The following is a 20,701-nucleotide window of genomic DNA, read 5'->3' as shown; positions in this document are numbered from 1 at the left end:
AAGACGGAAAGTACAGTTCGTGATAGTGATTTGTGGGCATGCTATGTTGGCACTGGAAGTGTGGTGTCACTTTCAGGCAGCCCCCAGCACATGGCAAACAATGATGTAAGCAGCGCGTCTTTCACTGTATGGTTTGATGTACCTGTGGCAAACAAAGCCAATCTTTATTTTTTTATTTATTGAGATACAGTGCAGAATAGGTCCTTCTGACCCTTTGAGCTGCACCGCCCAGCTATCACCCCCCACCTGCCCCCACCCCGGATTTAATCCTAGCCTAATCATGGGGCAATTTACAATGACCAGTCAACCTCCCAACCTCCCTGGGAGGAAACTGGAACACTTGGAGGAAATCCCCGGGGTCACGAGGAGAACAAACAAACTAACAAACTCAAACACGAGGAAATCTGCAGATGCCGGAATATCAAGCAACACACATAAAAATTGCTGGTGAACGCAGCAGGCCAGGCAGCAGCCAGGCATCCTGACGAAGGGTCTCAGCCCGAAACGTCGACTGTACCTCTTCCTATGGATGCTGCCTGGCCTGCTGCGTTCACCAGCAATTTTTATGTGCGTTGCTAAACAAACTCACTCTCTATAGGCAGCAACGGGAATTGAACCCGGGTCACATGCACCGTGAAGCGTTGTGCTAGCCACTATACTACCGCGCTGCCAATCTTTAAAAAACTGCTAGAGGATCGCAGGTCAGGTAGCACATAATGAGCAAAATGAACAGTGGCTGTTTCAGGCTGAGGGCCTTCATCAAGACTGGAAAGGAAGGAGGCATAAAAGGAAGGATGAAAGGGTCGGGGAGGGGGAAGGGAGGATGAGCTGGACGTTGATTGGTGAATCCAAGAGAAAGGCAAGAGGGTGGGGGATGGGAGAATTGAATGATGTGAGAAGCCGGGAGGAGATACTGTAGCTGGGAAAGGCAAAAGGGCTGAAGAAGCAGGAATCTGATAGGAGAGGACATTAGTCCGTGTGACGTGGGTAACCAGATGGAGGAAGGACAGGCCGTGAGGGGAGGGGAGGGCCGGACAGGGGAAAGAGAACAGGGTAAAAAAGGATCAGGGAAAACGGGGAAGCTGAACGGTGACTGGAAAAGATTTATTTCTGTATAATTAACTTTACTTTATACTTTATTATCGGCAAACAATTGCTACTAGAATGTACAATCATCGCAACGATATTTGATTCTGCGCTTCCCGCTCCCTGGATTACAAATATTAAATATTAAAAATATTAACAATAGTAAAATATAGTAAATATTAAAAATTTAAATTATAAATCATAAATAGAAAATAGAAAACTGGAAAGTAAGGTAGTGCAAAAAAACCGAGAGGCAGGTCCGGATATTTGGAGGGTACGGCCCAGATCCAGGTCAGGATCCGTTCAGCAGTCTTATCACAGTTGGAAAGAAGCTGTTCCCGAATCTGGCCGTACGAGTCTTCAAGCTCCTGAGCCTTCTCCCGGAGGGAAGAGGGACGAAAAGTGTGTTGGCTGGATGGGTCATGTCCTTGATTATCCTGGCAGCACTGCTCCGACAGCGTGCGGTGTAAAGTGAGTCCAAGGACGGAAGACCGGTTTGTGTGATACGCTGTGCCGTGTTCACGATCTTCTGCAGCTTCTTTCATATAATTAACATATTATAGGGAAGAAAGTTTGGCAATTATTTGGTGGCTTTCATAATTTTAGGATGTCACAAAATGTTTTCTAAAGGAAAGTTTTCAAAGACTTAGTCACTATCATAAATAGAGCAGCAAATTTGCATGCAGTGAGTTCTCACAGACACAGTATCATTTTGATACATTTTAATAGTGTTCATTAAGGGATAAATTTCAATTGCACATTAGAGGAAGCCCTTATTCTTATCTTCAAAGTAGTGCCATAGGATCTTCTATATCTGAGGAGAATTATCTTTGGTTTAGAGTCATAGCATCTGCAATGCATGTTCAATGTCAGATTAAACATAACCTTGTACAGGAACCAAACTCATTACAACAGCAAGAAATATAAATAAAGTCAATTTAGTGTTAAATTGGTACATATATATAGCTAGGGCGCCCAAGGCATTTGCACAGTACTGTATTTGTCAACGTGGGGCAGAGAGCGAGCTTGTAAATCTGGCGGGAGCAAAGGATGTTGGGAATGGCGAGGGTGGAGCGCCGCAGGAGGGGTGTGGACCAGGTGGAAGAGGAGTGCCAGGTGTGGGGGGTGGCACAGGTGCAGACACACCCAACCCCAAGACACCAGGCAAGGTCATTTGACTCCATACAATTGGTTTATTGATTGTTAAAGAATGTCTCGCTGGTGCTTCCCACTCCTTCCCCTTTTCCCAACCACGATTCCCCTCTCCCTGCCCCCTTCCCACTCTCAGTCCACAATAGAGACCCATATCAGAATCAGGTTTATCATCACTCACATACATCATGAGGTTTGTTTTTTTTTCCAGCAGCAGCACAACGCAAGACATATAATGACTACAGTGCTGTGCAGTGGTCTTAGGCACCCTAGCTAAACATATGTGTCTAAGACTTTTGAACAGGACTGTATGAATAGAACCCTTCTACATATAATATAATGAAAGAATATTTTTTTAAATAATGTAAAAATACATCATATTAATTGGAATGGGGTTTGAGTTTTCAGTACTCAACAACAGTATGTTTGGCATTTGATTTAAAACAGTTATGTTCTTTAGCTCGGACTGGTAGCTTACATTTTCATTGGTCAGTCGTCGAATCTGATCCTTGAGGACATTGGTTTTCTCACTCCCAGACTTGGTGCTCATATCCTCGCCAGACTGGTGTAGTAGCACTGAGATCCGTGCCCGGTACTGGGTCAGCAGTGACTACAGTCAATTGGAAAACAGAGTCAAAACACATCTACACCCCACTCACAGCAATTCAGCTCGATCCTACCGGCAAGAGTATGTGAACAGGCTCTTCTGTTGCTATAAACAGTTTTGTTGCTATTGTCTTTGTTACTCTGACTGGCTAGAAGCAAACTTCTCCTTCTTCTGAAGCAAACACCAGGGAGGTGGAGCAGAATGAATGAGCTAAAAGTTCCCAGTTACCCATGAGACAGCAAACCTGCTGCTGGAAGGATTGTGCTACAGACAAAATCTGGCTCAAATTTTTCACGTAAATGATCGTGTCATTAAGAAGGGATCACATAGCACATTCTATTGTGAGGATGTATAATCCTCATAAAAAATACATATCGTGCTGCAACCTAAAACTGTTCACTACAAAACATATTCTTAAAATTAATTCAACCAACACACACACAAAATGCTGGTGAACGCAGCAGGCCAGGTAGCATCTATAGGAAGAGGTACAGTCGACGTTTCGAGCCGAGAAGTTGACTGCATCACCAGCAATGCTGCGTTCATCGGCATTTTTTGTGTGTGTTGCTTGAATTTCCAGCATCTGCAGATTTCCTCATGTTTGCGTTTTTAAATTCACTACTCTTAGAATTAATTCCCATGCCAACAAATTCATCCCACCTCGCTAAGTAGCGGTGTAATGTCTGCAGACGGTACTCTGCCTCAAAGTTCAATACCACTGGCAGGATGAAACAAGCCACTTAGTTCAACTGGTCTGTGCTGGTATTGGGTACACAGCAGCTTTCTCCTAACCTGATTCATCCTTCCTCAATTTCTGCTTCTATTCCTTTCTCTGTCATGGACTTGCCTTACATACTTCTTTGCCAATCATAAACACCTTATCTCCTTTAATGCATAAAAGATAGTTCGATCTCAGTTTTGATTCTGCCCCACAACCAAACAGCCATGACCCTCTGGAAGACAGAATGACAAATATTCATAATCCTCATCTCAATATGAATTATCCTGGAAATATGACACTCTGGTTCTCAACTCCTCTAGCCACAGAAAACAGCCTCACAACATCTGCAGATGCTGGAAATCCAGAAAAGTAAACACACACACACACAAAATGCTGGGGTGATCTCAGCAGGCCAGGCAGCATCTATGTAGAGGAATAAAGATTCAATGCTTTCAGCTGAGATCCTTCATCAGGACTGGAAAGGAAGGACGCTGCCTGAACTGTTGAATTCCCCCAGCATTTTCTGTGTGTTACTCTGGATTTCCAGCACCTGCAAAATCTTTTGTGTTTATGATGTGCTGAGTACCTCCAGCATTGTGTGTGTGTGTGTGTGTGTTGGGTTCTGTGTGTGCGTGTGTTGTGGGTGTGTGACAGACATCCCACCTCTCCCGGAAGTTCCAGGAGTCTCCCTCATATTGATAGTGGCTCCCTGACGCCCGCAAATTATAAACAATATCCCAGAATTTTTTTTTTTGAGAGCGAGCGAGCGAAGGGGGGGAGGGGAGAGAGAGAGGAGGGGGGGGGAGAGAGAGAAAAGAGGGGAGAGTGGAGAGGGGGAATGAGAGAATGAGAATTCTGATTGGTCTCTCTTTGTGCTAAGTAGACCTATCAGTTTTCTCTGTTGAGACTTCTGGCAAAATGCTTGTCTGCCAAGCAAGCCACATCACAGTACAAGGAAAGTTTGCAAAAGAAATAGAAAAGCTATTTGCATTAGCATTTAGCTATTAGCATTGAGACTGCCAACAAAATACTCAGCAAGGAATATATATATGTAAATAGTTTCAATATGTGATCAAATAAATTGTTGTGTTTTTTCATAATCAAATGTCCTGTATACATACACCCTTGGAGGTTGACTGGGGGGGGGGGGGGCGGGGGTAGTGGTGCTACCTCCCTGAAATGACTTTTTGCAGGGTGGGATGTGTGTGTGTGTGTGTGTGTGTTTTGCTCTGGATTTCCAGCAATCTTTTGTGTTTATAATGTGCTGATTTCCTCCAGCATTTGTATTTGCGATTCCATTTTACTGCTCATCTATTTCTGAGCTTCACATTCTCACCACTATCTGATGGGAATCTGTTATATTTATTATAGACAACAGACAATAGACAATAGGTGCAGGAGTAGGCCATTCAGCCCTTCGAACCAGCACCGCTATTCACTGTGATCATGGCTGATCATCCACAATCAGTATCCAGTTCCTGCCTTATCCCCATAACCTTTGATTCCACTAACTTTAAGAGCTCTATCCATCTCTTTTTTGAAAGCATCCAGAGACTTGGCCTCCACAGCCTTCTGGGGCAGAGCATTCCACATATCCACCACTCTCTGGGTGAAAAAGTTTTTCCTCAACTCCGTTCTAAATGGCCTATCCCTTATTCTTAAACTGTGGCCTCTGGTTCTGGACTCACCCATCAGCGGGAACGTGCTTCCTGCCTCCAACGTGTCCAATCCCTTAATAATCTTATATGTTTCAATCAGATCCCCTTTCATCCTTCTAAATTCCAGTCCATACAAGCCCAGTCGCTCCAATCTTTCAACCATCCCGCCATCCCGGGAATTAACCTTGTGAACCTACGCTGCACTCCCTCAATAGCAAGAATATCCTTCCTCAAATTTGGAGACCAAAACTGCACACAGTACTCCAGGTGTGGTCTCACCAGGGCCCTGTACAGCTGCAGAAGGACCTCTTTGCTCTTATACTCAATTCCCCTTGTTATGAAGGCCAGCATGCCATTAGCTTTTTTCACTGCCTGCTGTACTTGCATGCTTGCTTTCAGTGACTGATGTACAAGAACACCTAGATCTCATTGTACTTCCCCTTCTCCTAACTTGACTCCATTTACATAATAATCTGCCTTCCCGTTCTTACCACCAAAGTGGATAACCTCACATTTATCCACATTAAACTGCATCTGCCATGCATCTGCCTACTCACTCAGCCTGTCCAAGTCACCCTGCATTCTCATAACATCCTCCTGACATTTCACACTGCCTCCCAGCTTTGTGTCATTGGCAAATTTGCTAATGTTACTTTTAATTCCCTCATCTAAATCATTAATATATATTGTAAACAGCTGCAGTCCCAGCACTGAACCCTGCGGTACCCCACTGGTTACCGCCTGCCATTCTGAAAGGGACCCGTTAATCGCTACTCTTTGCTTCCTGTCAGCCAGCCAATTTTCAATCCATGTCAGTACTCTGCCCCCAATATCATGTGCCCTAATTTTGCCCACTAATCTCCTATGTGGAACTTTATCAAAGGCTTTCTGAAAGTCCAGGTACACTACATCCACTGGCTCTCCCTTGTCTATTTTCATAGTTACATCCACAAAAAATTCCAGAAGATTAGTCAAGCACGATTTCCCCTTCATAAATCTATGCTGACTCGGACCAATCCTGTTACTGCTATCCAGATGTGTCGTAATTTCATCTTTTATAATTGACTCCAGCATCTTTCCCACCACCGACGGCAGGCTAACTGGTCTATAATTCCCTGTTTTCTCTCTTCCTCCCTTCTTGAAGAGAGGGACAACATTAGCCACCCTCCAATCCACAGGAACTGATTCTGAATCTATAGAACACTGGAAAATGATTACCAATGCATCCACGATTTCTAAAGCCACCTCCTTAAGTACCCTGGGATGCAGACCATCAGGTCCCGGGGACTTATCAGCCTTCAGACCCAACAGCCTATCCAACACCATTTCCTGCCTAATATAAATTTCCTTCAATTCATCCATTACCCTAGGTCCTTTGGCCACTATTACATCTGGGAGATTGTTTGTGTCTTCCCTAGTGAAGACAGATCCAAAGTACCTGTTCAACTCGTCTGCCATTTCCTTGTTCCCCATAATAAATTCACCCGCTTCTGTCTTCAAGGGCCCAATTTTGGTCTTAACTATTTTTTTCCTTTTCACATACCTAAAGAAGCTTTTACTATCCTCCTTCATATTCTTGGCTAGTTTACCTTTGTACCTCATTTTTCTCCACGTATTGCCTTTTTAGTTACCTTCTGTTGCTTTTTAAAAGTTTCCCAATCCTCCAGCTTTCCACTCGTCTTTGCTATATTATACTTCTCTTTTATTTTTATACTGTCCATTACTTCCCTTGTCAGCCACGGCCTCCCCTTACTCCCCTTAGGATCTTTCTTCCTCTTTGGAATGAACTGATCCTGCATCTTCCGCATTATTCCCAGAAACACTTGCCATTGCTGTTCCACTGTCATCCCTGCTAGGGTATTGTTCCATTGAACTTTGGCCAGCTCCTCCCTCATAGCACCATAGTTCCCTTTGCTCAACTGTAATACTGACACTGCTGAGTTTCCCTTCTCCCTCTCAAATTGTAGATTAAAACTTATCATATTATGGTAACTACCTCCTAATGGCTCCTTTACCTCAAGGTCCCTGATTAAATCCGGTTCATTGCATCTGGATTCTGATTATGACTTCTACTTCTGGATCCCCTTACAAGTGGAAACATTTTATGTCCACCCTATCAAAAGCCTTTAAAATTTTAAAATGTACTTTAAGATGACACCCTCAAGACCACAGTGCCATTAAGTCATTAGCTGAATCTTTAGCTAATTTCCCTTTCCACGGTCCTTACCTCTTTTAACGATCAAGTATAAGATTGATCTCAGCTTTGAGTCTGCCCCCTGACTAAACAGCCATAACCCACTAGAAGATAAAACGACACATATTCATAATTTTCTGAGGGAAGAAATGTTTTCCTCATCTCAGTATGAGATGATCCCTTTAATCCCTTATCCTGGAAATATGACTCTCTGGTTCTCAACTCCTCTGGCCACAGAAAACAGCCTCATAATATCTGCCCTCTCAATCCCTCCCAAATGAAATGACCTCTCATTCTTCTTAACTCCAAAGGAGAAGTGCCCATTGGACCGAGCCTCTCTTCACAGCTCTTGGTTCATGTATCAATCTGGACAACTATATTGCTCCTTACAGAAGGAGACACATGTGATGTCTCGCCAAACGGGGATGGCACAGTAGCCTAGTGGTTAGTGCAGCCCGAGTTCAATTCTGCTGTTGTGCCTAAGGTACTGGCAAGGGAAGTGGACTTCACAGGCTCAGCCAACATTTAATTGCCCATCCACAGTCACCCTTGAGTGGCTGGTGGTGAGCTGCCTTCTTGAACGTGGTAGTACTACAGGTGTGGATACATCTACAAGACAGGAGGGAGAGAAGTCCAGGATTTTGACCCAGTGTCAGTGATGGATCAGCGATATATTTCCAAATCAGGACGGCTTGGAGAGGCAGTTGGTTTCCATTAGGTGTCCACAGCTTCCTTGCGGTTGCATGCACCCATTTTCCTTGCCGTTAGATGTGAGCATTTGGGGGATGCAGTCAGAGTAGCTGAGACAAGTAACTATATGGCATCTTGCGTTCAGTCCATACTACTGCTACAGTGCACCAGTGCTGGGAAAGGGTATGTTTAGGGTGGGGTGGATGAGACACCAATCAAGCTGAGAGATTTTTACAGGATTGTCTCAATGTTTTTGAATTTTTTTTGGAATTGCACTTATCAAAGGCAAATCAATAGTTTCAATACTCCCGTTCAATATCGGAGACATGTATGCAATATACATCCTGAAGTTCTTGTTCTTAGCAAATATCCACGAAAATAGAAGAGTGCCCCCACGGAGGAATGATAGTAAAAATATTTGAACCCCAATGCCCCCCTCCTCCACCCTCCGGTGCACAAGCAGCAGCAAAGCAACGACCCTCCCCTCCCCCATTTACTTCAGCAAAAGAAGCATCAGTACCCTCCACCCACCAAGCAAGCAATAGCAAAGCCCCCAAGACCATGATCTGCAGTACAACAAAAACTAATCATTCACCCAACAATTCGACATACCACAGGCTCTCTCTCTCCCTCTAATAAAAGGGAGAAAGAGGTTTCCCCCCCTTTCACAGCGAGAGGGAAGACATAACAAACCAACTCGTTGATTTGCGATGGTAAAGTCTGTCACATCGCTTTTTTCTCCCCTGAGTTCTACGACTCAAGAATAAGCAACAAACTGTCCCCTGCCAATGAGAGAGAGCGAGAGTGCTAGAGAGCAGCGATTCACCGAGGACAGAGCCTCTGAGAGCTGATCTGCTGTTCCTGATGTTTTGTTTTCTCCCATGATGTTTCAGTCAGCAACACCACAGAATCAGCTCGTCCACAGGGCTGCAAAACCTCAGAACCCCAAAGGCACGCTCACTTTCTAGGCCGCATTCTTGGGATTTCGAAAAGCGGCCAGTCGTGAGCCCTCGGGGTGTGATGCATTATAAATAGAGGTCAGACTTTGGGGTGTCAGGAAATGTGAGGAATGCATCATTCCATGTCCCAGAGGGTTGCAGCTGTTCAGTCATGGAGCAAAGACAAAACTGAGATCAAACTAATTTCTGGGCATTAATGGTGGTAAGGATTGTGGAAAGAGAAATTAGCTAAAGGTTGAACTGTGATCTGACTAAATAACCAGCCAGTTTTAAAGTAGGTTCAAAAATTTTAAAGGGGCTTGATGAGGTGGACAAGACTGCAGGACATCTAGCCTCTCACCTCCTCCTATAGCCATATTATCATGGCTGGTTCTGTTGTGTTTCTGGTCAATGGCCATCCAGGATGTTGTTGATTGAACTATAAATGCCAGTGAGTGTCAAGTGCAGATGGTTAAACTCTTGCTGAGATGGAATAATGGAAGGTATGCACTTAAGAGGTCATTCTGATTTTGCAATAGTAGATTCATGGTTTGTATAATAAGATTATAAACAGAGCTATCCAATAGACAGAGACTGCTTCTTGGTAGGAACTTAAAATTGGATCCAAACCGTACAGTGTTGATAGAGTGATAGAAAACTACAGGACAGAAACAGGCCCTTCAGCCCATCTAGTCCATGCTGAACTATTCATCTGTCTAGTCCCATCAACTGGCAGGCACCCAGAGCATAGCCCTTCCATCCATGGACCTATCCAAATTTCTCATAAATGTCGAAATCGAGCTCGCATCCACCACTTACCCTGGCAGCTTGTTCCACACTCTCATCACCCTCTGAGCGAAGAATTTGCCCCTCATGTTCCCTTTAAACAGTTCACTTTTCACCTTTAACCCACGGGCTTGGGTTCTAGTCTCACCCAACCTCAATGGAAAAAGCCTGCTTACATTTACCCAAGATATGAGGAGGCATTGCAAATGAGGAATTCTTCCTCCCCAGCAGAGATTGGAGAAGGATTCAATCACAAACTACCAAACAAAGGTTGCTAAATTCTTCCAAAGAAAGGACATTAAGGTTGTAGAATCTAGGTAGGTAGACAGACAGGCAGGTCGTACATGATCCAACTGGTGCTAGAGGCTAGAAGGCCAAAATGGTCTCTCTCTGTTCCTATGTAATTCAACACACTATTTGTTCATATCTTATAACGTCAAAAGAAATACACATTGGGCCAGTTAAACAGACTGTTGATGTGCTATTACCTGTTTTAGTCTCTAAAAGAGAGTCATGAAGAAAGTCAAGTTTAAAGATTAAGTGTGATTCACAGAGAGAACACTCAAAAAGGGAGATGTGGCTTCCCACTACAAGTCATGGTTAAATGTTGCCACCTTCTGGATATCATTCGCTCTTACACTTTACCAAACAAGTCGCTCAATAATCATCTGTCAAGGGGTACAAATGTCCCAAAAGTCCTGGCTTCCTGAATGGGCAGTAGTGAAGGCAGGGATGGGAGGAACAATTTCCCAGCAGGTGACTCCATGTACAGGTTTGGAGAGCAGATCAATACCACCAACATTCCTCTCAGGACCACGTCCAACAGGTTAAAGGGATGCAAAGGCTTCACCAGAGAAGCAAGATTCAGTATGGGTCTTCACCTTTGCAGCCATCTCAAGGTCACCTTAGCACAATCCTTTCTCTCTGAGTTGCACTGAGATTTTCGTAATTTCCCTCCCCTCTGCTGCAGCTTTCAGCATGCAATTGAAACACATTGCAACATCTCTCCCTGCCTAGTTACATTCATAAGAACATAAGATACAGGAGCAGAATTAGGTCATTTGGTCCATTAAGTCTGCTCTGCTATTTCATCACAGCTGATCCAATTTTCCTCTCAGCCCCAGTCTCCTGCCTTCTCTCCGTATCCCTTAATGGCCTGAAAAATCAAGAACCTGTCAACGTCTGCCTTAAATATACCCAATGAGTTGGCCTCCATGTTGCCTGTAGCAATGAATTCCACAGATTCGCCAATCTCTGGCTAAAGAAATTCCTCCACACCTCCATTCTAAAAGGATGCCCCTCTAGTCTAAGGCTGTGTCCTCTGTTCTTAGACTCTCCCACCATAGGAAACACCTACTCCACAACCACACCAATGATGTCACCCCTCATTCTTCTGAATTACAGAGTAGAGCCGGCTTGCATTTACCCCATCTATTCTCCTCATAATTTTGAATACCTTCTATCAAATCTCCTCTTATTCTCCTGTGCTCCAGAAAATGAAGTCCTAACCTTTTCAACCTTTTCTTATAACTTAGGTCCTCAAGTAACTTTCCTTTCTCATCAGATTCCGTGATCTGTGGCCCTCTGTTCTCACTTCCCAGTTTTTCTCACTATCTCAAAGTTTAAAGTAAATGTATTATCAAAGTAACACATGTCTCAATATACGACCCTGAGATTCATTTTCTTGCAGGCATTCGCAGTAGAACAAAGAAATACAAAAGGAACAATGAAGAACTACACAGAAACAAAGACCGACAAACGACTAATGTGCAAAAAATGCAAACGGCAAATACAAAAAGAAATAATTAATAGATAGACAGATAATGTTGAGAATGTAAGTTCCCACCCTTCCCTCCCATGTCTGGCTCCATTGGCCCATCATCTCCTCCTCAGCTGGGTCCACCTGTTGCTTGCCCCTCACCTCTTTGTACTGGTGATCTCCTCTTTACACTCTCAGTCCTCATGCAACATCGGATATTCCTTTGCCTGCACAGATGATGCTGGGCGCACTGAGTTCTTCCAGTAGCTGTTTTTCTTTGTTTGAATGCCTAGTAACATTCCAATACTTTCCATGGGCAGCTCATTACACCATTTCAAGCTGCAGATACCTACTGCCACTTCAAATACCCTGATGGCTTAACAAAACCTATGCATCGCCAGCCTTCGATAGAGCATCCAACGGATGGTTTCGAGGCTGCAGGAACCAAACAGAACCGTGTTTGCCGATTGCTACACAGCGGATAACATTTTCCCGTGCATACCTCAACAAAGTGGTCATTTAACACAGGGAAATTTTTCACTTGAGAGAGGGAGGCGCACGTTCGTAGGACGGCCGAAAGATGCTGCGGGTCTGGATTAGGGGGCAGGCAGCAAATAACCCGAGTCTTGCAGTTCCCTCCAAACGCATCTTGGGTCAGCTGAGTTAGTTTGGATTCGCTACAGGGCATAAATACAGGAAGAAAGTGATGGACAGACACATTAATTCTTATAATATGTGACAGCGCAAATAGTAATGATAAACTTCTTTTGAAACCATAACCGGTTTGAGATTTATATTTAGATATAGAGCACAGAACAGGCCCTCCCGTCCAATGAGCCACACCACACAGCAAACCACCTACTTAACACTAGCCTAATCATAGAACAATTTACAATGACCAATTAATCTACTAACCAGTACGTTTTTGGAATGAGGGAGGAAACTGGAGCACCCAGAGGAAACCCACGCATTCACAGGGAGAACGTACAAACTCCTTACAGAATTGAAATCTGAACTCTGACCCCCCCCCCCCAAGCTGTAATTGCATCACACTAACCGCTACAGTACCGTAGCACCCCATAAAAATTGTCGGAGCTCTGTCTGTGAGCAAGGGATCAGTACTCTCTGCGGGGAAGAGCTCTGTCTGCTGTCTGACGCTCTGGGATCTGGACATTCTAATTCCTGGTTCTTAAGGCTGGTTTGCATGATTGGAAAATCAAGCAAAACTTTGTCACTGAGTTGAATACAGAAGTATATGAATTTTGCTTCATTTATAAAGGCACAGAGGAGGCCATTTCTCAAGTACTCTGTATGGTATTGGTTTTCTTGCTTTATGATTTATGTTAAAGCATTAGAAACAGTTCTGAGAAGGTTTACAGGACTAAATCTGTGAAGATCACTCCCTAAGCTCAATGTATTGATGCAATTGTGAAGGCATGGCAGCAGCTATATTTCACTAGGAGTTCGTCACCAAAGACTCTTGCAAAGTTCTACAGATGTACTGTGGAAAGCATTCCAACCGGCTGCACCATCATTACTACCGTTCAGGATAGGGTACAGGAGTATGTAGACACATTCAACGTTATAGGAACTGATTTCTGAACGGTCCATGAACTCATGAACACTGCCTCACTATCGTGCTCTCTTTCTGCAGTGCCTGTGTTTTATATTTCTTCTTATAACTTTGAGCAATTTTTTTTATCTTTTGCACTACAAAACAAATTCCCATGACCTGTGTCAGTGATAGTAAACCTGATTCTGATTCTAACATCGTGAATGGGCAAATTGTTTCATAAAGAAAGGCCGGACAGGCTTGGTCTGTAGCTACAAGAATTCAGAACAGTAAGGACAACTACATTGAAACCTCAAAACCCCTCAACTGCCCTAACAGGGTGAACATGGAATGTTCCAAACACGAGGAATTCCGCAGATGCTGGAAATCCAAAGCAACACACACAGGATGCTGGAGGAACTCAGCAGGCCAGGAAGAATCTGTGGAAAAGAGTAAATGGTTGACCAGGACTCTTGAAGTGTCTCAGCCCAAAATGTTGACCGTTTACTCTTTTCCACAGACGCTGCCTGGCCTGCTGAGCATTCTGTGTATGTTGAATGTGGAATGTTTCCCGTTATGACAAAATCTAAAACCAGTAGTTTTCTTTTAAGACAGAAATGAGGTTTAAAAAGATCTCAGAGGGTTGAGAGGCTTTGGAACTCAAATAGGAACTGAAGTACTTTGAACATTTTAAGGCCACGGTAGATGAGATTCTTAAAAAGCAAAGGAGGTAAAATGATAAGTGACAAAGTAGAACTGAGGATGGAATCAGGTTTAAAGTGATTTTATTAAATGATGGTGCAGGCTCCAGGGGTAAATGAGTTGTTCCTGCCCCAATCATATTTTTCTATAAAGCAAGTACAAAGTTGCCATTGAACTACCAGACGAATGGAGCTAGAGGACATTTCTTAAGCACAGTTAACATCAGACACAAGGTAAAGCATATCATGCAGGATTCCAGCTAATAAAGCACCATACGTGGAATATGCATCCTCCAAAAGGACCACAATCTTGTCGTAATTTGGAGGCTTGCATGGAGTGGAGAGCTATGCTGGCTGGAGTCAGGGCTTTATGCTTTCACTCTTATTTATTTCTATAAAATTTATTTAGCGATACAGCGTGACATAGGCTTTTCCAACCTTTTGAGCCATGTGGCCCTGGCAACCCCCCAACAAACCGATTTAACCCTAACTCAATCATGGGACAATTTACAATGACCAATTAACCTACCCCGTAATGTCTTTGGACTGTAGGAGGAAACCAGATCATCCAAAATAAAGCAACGCATTGCACGGGAAGGACGTACAGATTCCTTGCAGATGATGCGGGAATTGAAGTCTGAACTCTGACGCCACTTCTGGCCCTTGGAGCCACACCATCCCAGCAACCCCAGACAACCCCAATTAACCCTAACCTAATCATGGGACAATTTACAACGACCAACTCGCTGACCCGATACATTTTTGGACTGTGGGAGGAAACCGGAGCACCAGGAGAAAACCAACACATTCCACAGGGAGGATATACAGACTCCTCACAGAACGGCACTGGAATTGATCTCCAAACTCCAGAAGACCCTGAGCTATAGGAGCATTGTGCTAACTGCCAAGCTGCTGTGGTGCCCTTTGGTAGGGTCATAAATGCCAAATAAATCAAAGTGTAGAGGCCAGGGTAAGAGGGGTCCACGAGTCCTCTAGGTTTGGGGGCTCACCTCAGGGCTAGCAACCCTGACTAGTCAAACAAAGCTGCTACAGAAACAGCAATGAGGATAAAATTCTTTATTGCTGCCCTAAATGCCAGTGGCATAACGGGCATTAAGTTGGAATGCGTGTAGTGTCAGATGTTTACCTGACATCAGCCTGAAGAAGACTTCTACTTATATTTATGTTTATCGTTTGATTTCACAGACAATAACATACTTTGAAATGCTGTTAATAATCTTTTAATGGACAAACATGGCAACCATTTTCTACTCAATGTGTAATCAATTACTTATTCCTGAGATATAGACCTCAGTGTCAAGGCCGTCAATGTCCATCATAAACTGTGCTTGTATTAACTTCTCAGACTGCTGTACTCTTTCTGGTGAAGGAAAACTCACGCCATTGGGAAGGAAACTACAGACCCAGTGATAGCAAAGGACCAGCAGTTTAGCTCCAGTCAGGATGCTGTGCTATCTGGAAAGGAACCTGTCGGAGGAAGTGGCTTTCCCATGTCCTTCCTGGTGATAAAGTCACAAGTTTGGTCAATGGCTGTTAAACAATGTGGTTCATACACGCCTGCGCATATCTATCGAAATCTTCAGCTCATAATATCCATGGCAACTATCAAGTACCCATCTACACTAATTCCATTTACCAGCATTTGGTTTACTTTCCATTTATCGGTGATTCAAGCGCAGTTCTACTACTTCTCAAGTGTGAGAGTTCACATCTCCATCAGCCTCCTGGGCAGTGCCTCCCAGATTCCAACTATCCTCTGGATCATTCAGTTTCCTCAAATCCCCTCTAAACCTATTCCTTCAAGTTTTAGATCTTGCTGCTATGGGTAGAAGTTTCCTATTATTTACCCCAACTATCTTCATCAGCATGTGATGTGTTGTATGACATGGGGGATCATGGTCTATCCATGACCATGATTGTTTTTGGCAAATTTTTTCTATAGAAGTGGTTTGCCATTGCCCTCTTCTAGGCAGTGTCTTCCCAAGAATGCTGACCCCAGCCATTATCTCTACTCTTCAGCGACTGTCTGCCTGGCGTCAGGGGTCGCATAACCAGGACTTGTGATATGCACCAGCTGCTTGTACGACCATCCACTACCTGCTCCCAATGCTTCACGTGACCCAGATCAGTGGGCGGGTCGGGGGGGAGGGGATGCTAAGCAGGTGCTACACCTTGCCCAAGGGTGATCTGCAGGCTAGCGGAGGAAAGGAGCACTTTACACCTTCTTTGGTAGAGATATAACTCCACCCCACCACTCAACCCTATCTATACCCTTTATAATTTTGTACATCTCTATCAGATGCCCCCCTCAGCCTCCTCTACTGCAAGGGACACAGACCCAACCTGTCCAATCTTTCCTTGAAACCGAAGCGCCCCACCCCAGGCAATATTTTGGTGAATTTTCTCAGCAGCCTCTCCAGTATCATCTTATCCTTCCAGTATTCTGATGACCCTGATCCTTACACAGTGTTCCAGCTATGGCCATTTAAACTACCAGTGTACCTTTGGAATGTGGAATGAAGTTGAAGCAACCAGAGAGTCACAGGAAGAGCTTCAAACTTCACAGTTATTGCACCCAAAGTCAGGAGCTCTTACGTCAAATTTGATCAGAGGGTCAAATACTCTATGAAGTCTATTGGCAATTGTATCCTTCAGTTTAAAACCATTTTGAAATCAATCATATTTTAATTGATCTCAATACACATAAATACTGACAAAGTATCGTTCTCTTCTTACCTGTAGTTAATAACTCTGTCTGGATGTGGTGAACTGGCCAGATCATTCACCACTTGCAAGAAGGCAAGAAGTGGCTTATTAAGCAGCGACCCTTCCTGAAAGTGCAAAGCGTTCTTGTCTTCTGCCAGCACCTCTGCTCCTGGTAGTTTAATGATCTGCAGGGTTGACTTGGTTGGATGGAGCTCGTTTTGGTCTTGCTGCAGTTTTTACATTGAGAAATACAAATCAAGTGTTAGTAAAGAGAGCAGGAAAAGGAGTACGCAACAGTGTATTGTACATGTACAACTTGCAGAAACGTGGTATCTATAGGCAGGGAGAAAGAAAGGATTGCTCTCACAGTATGTTGGGCAGGAAATAGTCAATAAAAGAATGGTTTCCAACTAAACTTTGTCTCACATCCTGCTCAAAACGGCAGTTTTACCAAAATATTCCTTATTTTCAATATTTATTTTTTCTCTTTTTGTAAATTATAGTGTGTTGGCCCGTGGCCAAGTGGTTAAGGCGTTCGTCTAGTGATCTGAAGGTCGCTAGTTCGAGCCTTGGCTGAGGCAGCGTGTTGTGTCCTTGAGCAAGGCACTTAACCACACATTGCTCTGCGAGGACACCGGTGCCAAGCTGTATCGGCCCTTGCCCTTCCCTTGGACAACATCAGTGGCATGGAGAGGGGAGACTTGCAGCATGGGCAACTGTCGGTCTTCCATACAACCTTGCCCAGGCCTGCGCCCTGGAAACCTTCCAAGGCGCAAATCCATGGTCTCACGAGACTAATGGATGCCTATATAAATTATAGTATTCTTTATGTCTTGCATTGTGTTGCTGCCACAAAATAACACATTTTACAACATTGGTCAGTGATAACAAAGCTGATTCTGATTCTGAGTAAGAGTTCAGGGATCTCACCACCAGAAGGTTCAGCTGCGTCACAACAGTGGAATGGTTGGCTGCAGGTCCAAAGTCCGTCACAGCCCCCGTGCGACGTGCCCAACCTTGTCGGATAACAGTGGTGGCATCTGCTGCTGAGGAGACGGTGATATGGCTCAATCCCTGAAAGCCAATATTTTGCAACCTTCAATAGTGCGTTTCCTGCTTTAGCACAAACAACTCTATATTCCTTAGTTCAAAGTGCAGTTATTATCAGTGCATACTATAGACAACCTTGAGAATCATCTCCTTGCAGGCAGCCACAAAACAAAGAAACCCAGTAGAACCCATTTACGAAAAAGACTATCAAGCATCCAACGTGCAGAAGGAAAGAAATTGTGCAAACAATAAAAGTAAGCAAATAACATTCAGAGCTGAAGCTCGCCAAAGCAAGTCGACAACCACGAAGCCAGTCATTGCTGCAGCCAATTCAGTAGCCCATTAGTTACAGGCTACGGTCTCAGGGTTCATGATTTTCATGGTCAGTTGATTCTATGAGCATAGCAACTGCACCTTTATGAATGTACCCTCCTGGGCAGTGCACACAAGCTTTAGAGTAGCAGGGTCCAATCCACTGGAATGTAATAGCCCCTTGTTATAGAACTATGAGCTACAAGGAGAGGTTGGGCGACCTTGGATTGTTCTCTTTGGAGCGTCAGAGACTGACTGGAGACCTGACATAAGTACATAAAGTTGTGAGGGGCTTTGACAGGATAGATAGTCAGTGTCATTTCCCACCCGCTGCCCCGGTGTGGAAATGTTAGATACTACAGGGAATAGCGTTAAGATGAGAGGGGGAAAGTTTAAAGGACTTTTGCAGACAAGTTATGTAATTCACAGAGAGTGGCAGATGCCTGGATTGAGCTGCCAGGGAAGATGGTGGAAGCAGATGCATCCATAATGTGCAAGAGGCTTTTGGATAGGTGCTCGAACGGGCAAGGAACAGAGGCACACAGACCATGGACAGGCAAGATGGGATTAGTTAGATTGGCATGGTCAGCAGAGACATCGTGGGCCCAAGGGTCTGCTCCTGTGCTACGCTGTTCCACATTCTAAACCCCTCATCTCAGGAATTAACATAGTGCATCTCTTTTGGACAGTGCCAGCATACTCTTTATTAAAATAGGGGGGAGGGGGGACCAAAACGGTACCCGGTGCTCCAGGTGTGGCCTCATCAACACCCTGTGCAATTGTAAGAATATTTCCTTATTTCAAAATTCTAAAACCTGCCCCCCAACCCCAATATGTCATTTGCCTTCCGAGTACTTGCTGCGTGTCTGCTACTTTTCTCCCCATCCATGCACAAGAACACTTCTAAATTCTATCCCAAAGAGTCAATACTCTCTTCACAACAGCCCCTCCCACCTATTTTCATACCGCTGGCAAACTTGGATGCCTTGCTCTCTGCTCTTTTCTCATTATTATAAAACATAAGTAATTGAGACCCGAAGTCAGTGCTTAGGGCATATCGCAAGTTTCATCCTATAGCCTGAAAATAAGTCCATTTATTCCACCTCTATCTTCTATACAATAACCAATCTTCAATCTAATGCTAATACACTTTCCCTAATACAAGCTTTTGTCTCGCGCACTAGGCTTAATACTAAATGAAATTGTTTGTTCATTGTGTTCGGTATCGTATGAAGTGGGCAATCAATATCTTTTCATGACCATAATTGTTCTTGGCAAACTTTTCTGCAGAAGTGGTTTGCCATTGCCTTCTTCTGTGCGGTATCTTTACAAGATGGGTGACCTCAGCCATTATCAGTACTCTACAACGATTGTCTACCTGGTGTCAGTGGTCGCATACCAGGATTTGTGATATGCACCTACGACCATCCACCACTGTTCCCACGGCTTCACGTGACCCTGATCAGGGGGCTAAGCAGGTGCTACACCTTGACCAATGGCTAGCGGAGGGAAAGAATACCTTACACCTCCTTTGCTAGAGACATATCTCCACCCCACCACCCTCACTTCATCAAGTACCTTCTGAAGATCCTATTACATTACATCTACTGGTTCTCCACTAATGGCTCTGCTTTTTACAACCTGGATCTGGAACTTTTTTTTTGGATAACTCTGGAAAAAAATTCCAGAGTTCCAAAAAATATGGAAAATTAGTTAAATTACCTTTCAAAGAATTATGTTGATCTTGTTGGATTACATTAACCTTCTCTAAGTGACTAGCTATTACCTCAATGATTATGGATTCCAACATCATAACACAACAGATATTATGCTACCAGAACTTTTGTTACATACTATTTGTCTTGCTCTTTTCTGAATATTGGTGTTATATTTGTGGTTTTCCAATTCGTTGTGTCTCCCTAAAGCTTGACAAAGGTAGGAAAACCATAGCCAAAAGCTCCACTTTGTCTGCAGCTAATTGCTTTAAAACCCTCAGCTGCAGGCCATCTGGACCTGGCAATCTGTCTCCCTGTAGTCCCACTGATTCTTCCAAAACCTTGCCCATCCTGATAGTGATCGGTACAAGTTCTTCCGCACTGTTTGAAACTAGCTCATCAGAAATCTTTGGGATGTTTGCTGTGTCCTCCACCATGAAGCCTGATGCAGAGCATTGATTCAACTTATCTGCCATTTCAGCTGTAAGATCAGGAGTCAATTCCCACTGCTGTCTACAAGAAGTTCTTACGTTCTCTGGGTGCTTTGGTACTCTTCCCACATTCCAAACACGTTCTGGAGTTAGTAGATTGTGGGCATGCTATGCTGGAGCTGGAAGCATGGTGATATTTGTGGGCTGCTCCCAGTGCACCATGGACTGTGTTGGTCATACATTCCACTGTACATTTCAATGCACATGTGAGAAATAAAGCCAATCTGAATTATTAATTCCCATCTCAATATCTAGACACCCAAACTACCATCTTGCTGTTTAGAGATTCATACAGGTCTGGATGTTACTTGGGCCACTTTTTTCTCATGATTAAATTTTCTCCCTGCTTATTGACCTTTTAGCCTCCCACTACTGGGTCTCGTAAGTATCCCACAACTCTAGTCCATCACTAGCCCTTGTCACATTGAATAGTCTACCCTTCGATTTAATGTTTGTCTTGTTCTCCTTTGTTCACTACAGATGATTCATCTCTCTCTGGAATCCCTCTTTCTAAGTGGGATAAATTTCTATTGAGCTTTATGAACTGATAATTTAAATACTG

General features: G+C 43.9%; 1 protein-coding gene across 4 annotated transcripts in view; it reads right to left on the bottom strand.

Moving 5' to 3' along the window:
• The window catches only part of ccdc78 (coiled-coil domain containing 78), a 99,748-nt gene that overhangs the window by 67,368 nt on the left and 11,679 nt on the right, over positions 1-20,701 (bottom strand). For 3 of the 4 annotated variants that reach the window (XM_072269555.1, XM_072269556.1, XM_072269558.1), the window contains exons 6-9: positions 17,502-17,645; positions 16,602-16,798; positions 12,094-12,268; positions 2,717-2,848 (exon numbers count right to left, since the gene is read on the bottom strand). In XM_072269555.1, coding sequence (XP_072125656.1) covers positions 2,717-2,848; positions 12,094-12,268; positions 16,602-16,798; positions 17,502-17,645 — 648 coding nt within the window. The remainder of the gene's footprint in view (positions 1-2,716; positions 2,849-12,093; positions 12,269-16,601; positions 16,799-17,501; positions 17,646-20,701) is intronic. The other variant, XM_072269557.1, reaches the window with a different exon arrangement.

This window comes from Mobula birostris, chromosome 9 (assembly GCF_030028105.1).
Source record: "Mobula birostris isolate sMobBir1 chromosome 9, sMobBir1.hap1, whole genome shotgun sequence".
NCBI classification, from domain to species: domain Eukaryota; kingdom Metazoa; phylum Chordata; class Chondrichthyes; order Myliobatiformes; family Myliobatidae; genus Mobula; species Mobula birostris.
The sequence above is the reverse complement of the archived record's forward strand: the minus strand, read 5'-3'. Positions and strand labels throughout refer to the sequence as shown.